This window comes from Aphis gossypii, chromosome 2 (genome assembly GCF_020184175.1).
Source record: "Aphis gossypii isolate Hap1 chromosome 2, ASM2018417v2, whole genome shotgun sequence".
Classification (NCBI taxonomy): Eukaryota; Metazoa; Arthropoda; class Insecta; order Hemiptera; family Aphididae; genus Aphis; species Aphis gossypii.
In genome coordinates this window covers 78321613-78333223 of record NC_065531.1, presented here as the reverse complement: position 1 = coordinate 78333223, position 11611 = coordinate 78321613, and the positions used below count along the sequence as shown (strand labels likewise).

At 30.9% G+C, this 11611-nt stretch overlaps 1 protein-coding gene across 1 annotated transcript in view; it reads right to left on the bottom strand.

The window, feature by feature from the left end:
• Positions 1-595: 595 nt before the first annotated feature.
• Positions 596-11611, bottom strand: part of LOC114128473 (transmembrane protein 132E) — a 58998-nt gene continuing 47982 nt past the window's right edge. The window contains exons 6-10 of the mRNA XM_027992987.2: positions 8639-9431; positions 6926-7216; positions 6298-6700; positions 3701-3891; positions 596-3616 (exon numbers count right to left, since the gene is read on the bottom strand). Coding sequence (XP_027848788.2) covers positions 3333-3616; positions 3701-3891; positions 6298-6700; positions 6926-7216; positions 8639-9431 — 1962 coding nt within the window. The 3' untranslated portion in view covers positions 596-3332. The remainder of the gene's footprint in view (positions 3617-3700; positions 3892-6297; positions 6701-6925; positions 7217-8638; positions 9432-11611) is intronic.

The window sequence follows — 11611 nt, the reverse complement described above, 5'->3', positions numbered from 1 at the left end:
AATATTCAAGAATTAATAGTATTATCGTTCCTTTGGGCTTTGATGTTTTAACTTTTAAGAGCCTATAATAAATAATTTAGTTTTGAAATATAATTAGGTAAAGTTAATTAGTTACATTACATAACTTTAATAATGCCATAGAGTTAAACAATTATTAAGTGTGTGACGTTATTATAAATTGTTATTACGTATATAAATAAATCTGTAATCTATAATAAATATTAATGAATGATATACTTCATTTAAATTAGGTGTTTTTACTGCCATGAGAGGAAAAATTAGAATGTACAAATGCAGTTCTCATTTCGTATACATCGAATTCATTGTACTTCGTCAAATAGTCAACAATATTTAACACAACTTACAATAATAGTAATAACTAACTAATAATGTTATAATGACATTAATACATTAATAATTATATAACAATAATAGGTATAATTAATAATAATTAATAATTATATTTAAAACCTAAAATTGCCCGAGTTTGTATGATATACACATCTATACTCATAACAATCATAATCATAACAGTATAGGTACCACACTTCATTATGGTTATTATTTTTAACAAGCCAATAAATAAAACCAATAGTAAGTTTAATAAATTGTTTATTTAAAATCAATATCTGCTCACATCAACATAACAATACTTAAATTGTAGTGTGTCAACTACTACTTCTACTTTAAAATCTAATAAAAATTATCATTTTGGTGAGATAATTGGACAATACAGATCACAACCCGGTACATACGAAGGTAAAACATTCAAAAACATTGACATTTATTGAATAGATTATTGACCGAATTATGCAAAGGAGAAAAGTAGGTAAGTGGAAACAAATAATCAAAAATAAAAACAAAGAAACAGACTGAAAAATAGAAAGGAAAAAAAGAAAAAGTCAAATTATCGTAACTCAAAACATACTCTACAAAGCAATAAAATATACTTTAAAAAATCATAATAATAATAATAATAATAATGAAATAGGTAAAGAAAATACTAAAATACTAAAAACTTAAATAATTCTAAATATAAAAAAAAAACAGTCTCATTGGGTCGCGTACGACGTTTCTGCGCTTCATCATTACCGCAAAAGTACTTATACACAAAACAAATGAAACATGGGTAAAAATTTATTAGTGGAAGCTTCTGCGTCCCAAAAAAAGAAGGCAAACAATATATATATATATATATAGTATTTTTTTATACAACCTACTTGATCTACGACTTAAACATAATATACATTTATAATATAATATAATATATAATATCAATATAATATACTTTGACTAGAAATAATAGGTATTTTTTTTATTTTATAGGTAGTTTGTTTGCAGTGTTTGCACTATATAAGTTTAAAACATTTAAATGATTAGTGTTTATTTTTAAACTTATTAATAAACTATAATTATTTTTTAAACTAATACGGTCCAAACGGGTAGCCCTCGAATGTCGTGATATTGTTAATTAAGAATTGCATAACATGTATAATATATGGACGGCTGTATGATTTTTGATTAGCTTTGAGAAACTGTTTTTTCCCAAAATGTTTTTGTAAGTAAAACAAGTACCTAAACATACTTAAATTTGGTATTAGTACTATTGCACAATGTACATACATACGCACTGGGCAACACCTACTGAAACAATAGGTATTCAAATATTCAATTTTTCAAATATGTTTTAATAGTTTAATATAGTGTTTATATTTAATAGTGTGATGAAGTTATGCTCGAAAATCTGCAATACAAGTCTGTCCAACAAAATTATATTATTTACATTATCACAGAGAAAAAAATGAAAAAAATAATACCATTGTACTGTCACAAATGTTTTTTTTTTTTTTATAAATGACACTGAGAAATTAAAAATAATAAACTTTTGACTAAATTACATATTTAAGTAAATTAGAATATTGTAGAATATGTGCGTATAAATGTTCACCATTAATGTATGGGACTTTAGTTTAATATATTTTTTATAATTATTTGTGATTAGGCATTGTTTAAATATATTATAATATTTGTGGTAACTGTTTAGTTTAAGGGGACAATTCATTATGGAATACCATTATTGTTTAAAAAAACAAAAACTACATACATAACATATAAATGTACAAGTTACAATATTGTTGAACTAGTCATTAAAATATTAAATGTAGTATTTGATATTAAAAGGTATTGAAAAACATTGTTAAGTTTGAATATTATGTACAAAAGTATATAAAATAATGTTGCAAGCGATAATAGGTATCAGACTAAAAAATTAAAAATAATCAACAATTAAATTTAACAAAAATGTTTAGATTAATGATAATATTGATTTAAAAGGGAAATTGCTTAAATAATATTATCAAAATAGTGATACAATAAATTAGGAACATTTAGATAAACACGTGTAGAGCGAAATTGGAAACTTAATTATTATTAACAGTGGCAATAATTGTCGTACATAATATAAAATATAGGAAATAACGAAGGTATCATTTAGCACAGATGTAACACGAATTATCTATTTTTATTTTATTATTTTTCTATCTGTGATATCATTGCGATTCTAATATTTATAACAATGATTTAGGTTAAGGAACTAATATTTTTGTGTAAACGTATTATAGAGAGAGACTATACAAGCTTATTTGAATACATTTAATATAGTATTATAGTCTAGAAGTTAATTATTATTATTTTTTTTCATTATGTAAGTCCGAGAAATAAATTTTAAATATATAGTTCAAAACATCAATACATAATTATATTTTGTATATAAATTTAAATAAATTAGGTTTATTTTAGAAAGAAATTTCAGATGATACATTTAGTAGCAAAAGCTAATAATGTATCAACTATAGATATCGTGTTTATATAATAATTATAATAATTGGGTCATTAGGTACCGTCGTGCTTTCAACAACCGGAAACAACCTAAATTAAAATGTTCATCGTAGAAATTTGGATTACAATTCACCTCACAACCGTAAGCGTGAGAATAGTTAACATTATTTTCATCGCTTTTTTTCAATATAATACTGAAGCTTCCGATTTATACTTTTTGGTGTGAACTATACTATAGAGCGTATGAATAGACATTTATTGTGTATATAGTTCATACGCATACAACAATAACCTTTGAATTAATTGACTTTTTATGTGCGACAATAAGATAAGTGACAGGAGTAGTGAGGGAACCGGGAGCGAGGATGGGAGTTAGGCAAATGGGCCACTTGTAGGTTCACTGCGGTGGTGTGTGAGCGCGTATATGGTTGCTGGTTACTCGTAATAGGGGAGGGTGTGCAAAACGACATAGGTATGAGGTTGGCCACGACGAATTAAGCGTTTGACTCTTTCAGGTTGTCAAAGTACTCCATCAGCTGTTTATAGTCCATGCCAAGGTTGAGGTCGTCGAGTTTGATAGTGTCACTGGCGCCAGCGTTCTGATGCTTCTGATCCGCGGATGCAGGATCAAAGGCAAACATCGGGTTCCCGATGATTGCCGCTCGTTTCACGTCCATTGATCTCCGGTTACAGGTTTCTACGAATAGTGGGTCAGAATTCCTCTCCGGCAGTTTAGGATTGTTATGATTACCAGCGACCGACGAGGATCTACCACCACCTGCGCGAAAAAATATATAAACAAAATTAAAATATATATATGTAGACCAGAATAGTTACATAGCTACTATAAATATTTACACACCTTGACTGCGATTGCGATGATGATGATGGTGGTGATGGTGTTGCCGTTTTGGAGGTGGTGGCGCTTGTTCGTCATTGTCATTGTCTCCTATCATCATGTTGTCCACGTTGTTCAATTGCGTCCTGTGAGGCGGCACTGGTGGCCTGTAGTCAGCGGGTTTCTCTAGGTTCTGGTCATTTGGTGTTGGAAGTCTGTTGAGAGATTAAATCAAAAATAAATAATAGTCAATATCCCGCACTATGGATTAAAAACGATTATTTTTTGAGACTTGGTCTTCCAGGATGCTATAATATTAAATGATTTTTTTTATGAGAAAATAGAATTTGTGTACAATAAAATGACTTCTTTTTATAGTTTATACCTCCAATTTCACTGTTAAAGGAATATCCGAAAACGCGTACTATTATAATTTAGAGCAAAAGCAATCGTTTATAAAGTAGGTACGAAGAAAATAAGAAATACGTTCTCCGTATACGTAAAAGGATTAACGAATGTAGTACAAGGTTTTTGTTGACATAATAACAAAACCGACAATATTTTGTAAGTACTTACTAAACATACGTATACCTGAATAAATGAAACTAAAAATTCAAAAAGAAAAAAAAAATTGTGAAGTTCAGTATTTTATACAAAAGTACTAAAAAAGTATTTTTATTGCCAATGTTCTACGCCGTTAAATTCTGGAGCACCAGTCGTAAGCACATCAATATTTTATTATTACAGTTTTTTTATTGTTCTTACTAAAGTACTTAACAAAATTTCAACTTTCAAGTTGTACGAGTAGAAATTGAAAATGTTTTATAAATAAAATATTGTATTAGTCAATAGGAACGCATCGAACGATGAATATTATTTATTTAACATCATATCTTAAATTTAAATAAACACAGTAAAATGTTAAATGAAGGAAATAAAAATAAATATTTCTCGTTCATCTAAAAGTTAAAAGTTAAGGCTCTTTAATATAAAATACATAAATTACTTAAACTGAAGATAGTAACTATTGAAAATATATTTCAATGAAACTTTGAAAGGAAACTGTACAATTTCTCTTAAGTCATTAACATCAATATCAAATCTCGATACGTATATATATATATTATATTTCAATTGCTTTAACCGACAGTTATAAAACACATGTACGTCGTATCAAAAAACAATAATAACCAATAGAACCTTCTTAAAAATACAAAGAAAGTGTCATTTAAGAAAAACAGAATAATACAGAACAAAAGTAATAATTCTTTATAATATTTTTTAAAGGAATTTTTGATTATCATTATAAATACAACTATACAAGCTAATTTTAGATATTTTATTTAGTATTTCTGTTGATAAAATCTAGACGAATTTTAGACGATAGGTGCATAATACTTAACTAAAAATAATAGTACTCAAACAGTTTAATTAAACTGAGTTAAATATTTCACAATATTATTATTAATTATTATTTAGTTATTTTAAGTGTAATGAATATTAAATTATTATTGTACTACTTTAGAAATGATAAATCGATAATTTTCTCAGCTTTCACTTTACGTATTAATTATAAATAATAATGCCGATAGAGCATTGTTTCATACAGTGAAAAACTAAGAGTTGAAAATAAAATATAATTGAACCAATTAGTCAAAGAAAATATAGGTACGACAACAATTAGATGAGTTTGTAGAAGCAAGCTGTTAACGCAGTTAAAATAGTAAAAACTAGAATTCAGATACTAAATATGGACTTCTAAATAAAAACGATGGCACAACATTGCCAAAATACTACCAAAAACAGACTTGTCCGATATTTCAGATAATTTATGTCATAACGTAATTACCTACTCGTATTTATAAAACATGTTTACCTGGATTGTTGAGGGGGAAGCAATCTTATTGGGAACTTCAGATGTTTGTAACGTTTGTGTTAAAGTATTTATGTATAATGATTATGCAGGTTAGGGATTGACGTACTAATAAATTTCATAGTAACATAATATTTAAGTAAGAAATATATTTGAAAATTTGGAAGCCAATAATATAATAAAATATCTATCGATTAAGTATCTGAAACCACACATCTAATTCATTGGTTTTCAGTATTGTTAATATTTTATTTTGTCTGTCAGATGTGATCAGGTCCGGATTAATATATGTGCCAAATGACCTTATGCCCCAGGACGGCATTTTTCTTACATTCATAAAGTAATATACTAACATTAAATATAATATATAATTATACTGTTTTATAATATCTCTTTATTAATAACTAATAAGAGGTATCAAATATGAATTGCTCTAGCGTGGTTCTGGACGTGATAAGAAGAAAATTTGAGAAAATCGATCGGGACCAACTTTTGACGGGCTGGGAATGTAGAGGTTATTGTGTAAACGAGATGCATCATATAATAATAAGAGCAATCCACGCGATATCTAATGCATTTGACCGGGAAAATGTCACGTTTTGATCAAAAACATAATGGGTAGCAGCAAGTGGTCCAAATGTTTTCGTACTACTCCCCGACCACCCCTCCCCCAAACCATTGACGCTGTAAAATAGAAGCGTAAGAATCTCTAAAATATAATCTCCATGTCGTTAAAACTGCTACTTACACTTTCCATAGTTTATTGAAAACGATATTGCCATTGGACAGCCGGTCCTTAACGCTGTACGTGGAAGTATTGATCTGCGGAGGAGGATTTCTACTGCAAACCTGCTGTTGCTGTTGTTGGTTACCACTGTTATCAGTACCATTGTTGTCCACACCGTAAATGGGATTTGACATAATTCTCATATTGTGCTCATTGATTTGGTTGTTGTTATTGTTGTTGTTGTGTGATTTGTTACCCATGGATGGTACCAGCATACCGGACGAACGTTCTAACGTAGATCTGCCTAGCCACACCCAATCATGGGCGTTCATAGTCGGTTCATCTGATAAAGGTTTGGTACTACCTCCACCAATACCTCCACCACCGTCCTTAGCCCCGTTCATGTTACCCATAAACGATTTTGCTAAAATAAAACATAAAAATAATAATATTTATAAAGTATTATTATAAAATAAAATATTGCAATGTGAAAACTAATTAAAATTTACCACTAAGTCTACACTTGAGAATGACTTCTACGTTTTTCAGTTTAATAAACGTAGTTTTCAAGTAGACTTCACGGTAAATTAATATCAGAATTTTTATTAGTGCATTCAAAATTTAATATCACCGAATAGGTGGTTCTTACTCATTAAGGTGGTAGTGGGCATTTCCAACGAGTTCTGTTTGTATTTGGATGCGTAGACGACGCACGATATGACAAACGCCACGATGGCGAAACAAAGAGCCGCCAACAGGGTATACAAGCCAAGTTCAAATGGACTCACATGAGCGGGTACTTTATGGGCGTGCACGGTTGTGCTCCCAATACCGTTGTTGCTGTGGTTGATAATGTTGTTTTGATTATTATTGTTATTGTTGTGTTGCCGAGCTTGCACTGTGGGTTCATCGTTGTTTTCGTCCCTGATGCCGGCCATTCCTAAAATTGAATTGAAAAATTCTCATCAGCTATAGTTACGTTTGCAGCATTGTATAAAATGATTAAAATTTATTGGAATCTCAATTTAATTGAGAAACGTACAATTTGGAAATTTGCATTTTAAAAGCCCTTCTTGTATATTATTATGCCCTTTAAATTGCCGCGAATACTATGTAAAGTTGTTGACAAAACATCTTTTAATTAAAATTGTAAACGTATTATGGAATTTGAATAACTATTCTACAAGCGAAATAGCGAACGTATACGGTCTAAAACAATAAACTGTAATAATCCAATTCCAGCGTGTGCGCGTCACGGTGTTAAATTCAATTTAGTATCACTTATATTGTGTTCTAATGTGAAAGTTAGTAATTTGAGAAGTAGTTACAGTTTGACGATAAAGTAATTTAAAGTGCTTTTATTGGATTTATTATGACAATAATAATTGAGAACAATAATCAAATACGTAACAAAAGAGCAAATCCACCATAAAATTATATAGAAGATTTTTCTATACGAAAGTGAGAAAAGGTCATAATAAATTGGCATAACAAAAATAATATTAAGCGAATAAATCGCATCTATCGGGTAATTTATTGTAAACTGATAGAAACGTCTGTGAGAAAAAAACAGTATCGAACCTGCAGCAGCACGTCATGATAGATTCACCTGTTAAATATTTAACTGTAAAACGTAAAAATCGATCGCAATACGAAAAATGTCATCTTCGTGAACGAATACTAACTAAAAATAAATTAAAATCTGGTCGCGTGTCTAGAATCAAAGTACATTAAATTATTTATATTTTATGCGACCCGATTTCATATTTTCGTAGACATTATATAAATCAGCTAGTACTGATGGTACTGGTGGTATACTGCGCACAGTAGTAATCGAGTTTAATTTAATACTTCCGACGTGACGCGAAATTCACGAGAGAAAAAGTTCCTCGTGAGGTTAAACAAAAAAATAAATAAAAACGTGGGCAAAATAAGAATGGCGATTCGGCAGAGGTGTTTGCGGTTGTAATACTGTAATAGTAATAACGGACAGTGATAAAAACGATGCGCACACTGTAACTATATCATCGTTGCAAAACGAAGAAGTGGATAATAAAAGTAAAAACGAAAACTATGCAGCGGACAACTGTATAAATATACGCGTCGACAAATCCATTTTCTCAGAAATGTCGCAGTGAACTTGCTTTTACAGGCGCGCAATAGGTTTAAGTTTATAATGCAATATAATGGATTCGCCAGGACGACGCAATACGCAATTATTCTACAACAGTCTCATCACATTACTAATATTGTTATTATGTTATTATATAATTCACAGCAGTGTTCACACACTTTATTATAATAATATGGTATTATATGTATAATGTATATTTTAAATTATATTATGCATAGATCGACTCACCCGTCGAGTCCTTATTGTGATCTTTTTTGTCGCGGGGTGGTCCCACGTTCAGCACGCCACTGCCGCCGCCGCCGTCGTTCTGCACGAACTGTTCGACCGAGTACGGAGACGAAGAAAAGTCCACCTGGACTTCGGCCGCCGTTTCGCTGAGAGTTGTCGGCAGGACGGTTTTCCGGCCTCCGCCGATCGGCTCGTGTTTGCCGCAAACGTCGGGCGGACCGAAGGACACTCGGAGTAGCTGACCCTTACCAGAACCGACGGCTATGACCCGTGGGTGCGGCGAGGCAGCCATGGGGGCGAATGCCACCACGTCGGGGTTGGTGGACTCGACGCGGAGTGCGTAGTCGGACATGGCCACCGACCGGAGGGGCGTGCGCGTGTCGTCCGTGAACCACAGGTCGATGTCCAGCAGGCCCTCCTGGTACTTGGCCGTCAGCTTCCTGGTCACGGACGTCTCGGCTATGTAGTTGTTGTCCACGGCCGCGTCCGGCCGGATGTTCAGCTGTAGTCCGGACACGACGTTCACCGCTAGCCGGGCCACGCTCACCTTGTCGCTGACCACACGGATCTCCTTCGACACGAGCACGTGGCCGGATAGCGCCGAGATAACCTGCACCTCGGTCCGACCGGCGTTGTGTCCGCGAACGATTTGCCCGGTGATGGACGCCACCCTTGGATCCGACGACCGCAGGTAATGCAGCAACAGATCGGTCACTTTTAACCACGTCCGGCGGTTCACGAAGTAGCTCACTCGGCCCGAGTCGTGGTCGGTCGCCTTGAACCTGGCGTATATCTGCAAACGACGAGCGAACACGATAAAGTTGGGTTAAATCGAAGAGCTAGGTGACATGCAACTTGAATTTTTAACATTTGTGTCTATACATTGTAATTTTATTATGTAACTACAATACTACATAGAGAATTACATTCATCCTACTTTGGGCCATTACTAAATGTTTTGAACTTAAATAGATTAAAAATGGAGGTAAAAACGTACATTTATTATTACTCTTATTATTGTTATTATTATTACTTTTGTATGAGTTACTCAACAGTTTAATTGAATATCCGTAATTATTATCTTTGATTAATTTAATTTGAAAGTACCTGCCAATAAAAAAAAGTCGAAGAAAAGATAATTTGCTTTAATTGTATTTATCTACTGCTAATTAATTTATCAATAATTGTTGTTAATTCAAAAGAGGTGTGTCTACTTTAGCTTAGATTTATATTTTTATAATCGAATCTTATGTCTGTTTGCATAATAAATAAATAAATAAATATGAATATATAATAATAAAAACATTAAAATTTAATTTAACAGCGCTCAAATCGCTGCAGGATATCATGGGTGACAGTTTTGTATTATTATTATTAATAAGTATGTAAGAAGTTAAATTTTTATTTTTATTTAAGAACTTATTACCTTAAATTTAATATTTTGATTAAAGTAGGCGAGCAAATTCATTGTATTAAATATTACTTGTGTAAAATTGTATCGTTTGTTTTCAATAAATATATATCATTACTATTATTTTGAATTTTAAATCGTTTTTTAATCAAAAATAAGAAAATAAGAAATTTTTGTTTGGTGCATGTGAAGGTCGTACGAATACAAAAGTCTATTTAATGCGGTTATCGTTGATTTAGAATATACACCTGAACATTAACTTGAAGAATGTGATTTTCAAAAATTTCATTATATCGAATTATACGTGTATTACCATTGAATATAGATAGTGATATGTATACACGATGGTATGTCTTTGTATACAAATTAATGTACGTAAGACGTAACACGATAATGTATTATATAGACGTGAATCTAGAGCTCAGAAAATGTAGTTATATGTACGTCGGAGGATGTGAGAGGAAATACCGTGCACTGATTCTACCTCGTTTCATTCTGATTCGAGTGCCTATTGTAACTGTTCATTAGTTTTTATTATGATTATTTCTTTTTTTTCTCTGGTATACGCGTGTGGTTTGAAATGTTTAAATAGGATGTTTTTAGAGATAAAATCATATAGAATAATAATACGCCTCTTTCCAGGATTATAAAACTACATATTATGCGAAGTTTTCCTCGACGACTATTTACGATGGTCATTGTTCAGTTAATCCTGAGTAAGGATTTAATCCCTGTTTTTATATAATTCACATTTTAATACCGTATTAAAGATTTTTTGATAAATCTTTTTTTACATTGTTAATTAAAACTGTATATTATATTATACATATGTATTATTCATACATACTACTCATAGGTATTCGTATTTTGTGAGGTATACATTTTATCAAAATTAGTATAAAAAGAAAATTATTTTGATAACCATATCTGATTATATAATATTATATTTATACTTTTATCTGCACAGATTATAATTAATACATTTTCGTATTTTCCTCGTGAAGAAGATTAGAGTGTCTTAGATAATGTAATAAATTCTTGTAATTCAATAATAAAGGTCAATTAGCAGTTGTATAAGTTGGCTAATGAATGGAAAAAATAAAAAAAACTTTCACTTTTATCGAACATTGTGTTCATAAAACGAAAGCACTAAAAAGTCGTTTTACAAAAGACTACTATTCTTTTCTACTGCTCTTGATTATTTAGTACTGTTGTTTAAGTTTTTTACCAAACTTTTTACGAGTTTGGAGTTTTAATTAACCGAGGATAATACAAGCTAATAAAATTATATTATGGCTTGATGAACAATTATTATAATTTTTATTTTGTAAAGAATCGAATAATTTATTTTCAAAGTAATCGTTTGTTTGACAAAAAGTTATTGGTAATGAATAATTTTGTTTTGTATATTTTTTCTTTCAGTTCTAACATTATTTTAATTAATATGAAAAACTAAAACCGTATATTAAAATAGTAAAATAATTAAGAGACGGTGATTTAATTACAACATGTATTTTTGTGTGCTTAAAAAACATTGCTTTCTATGTACCTACAAAATTCGT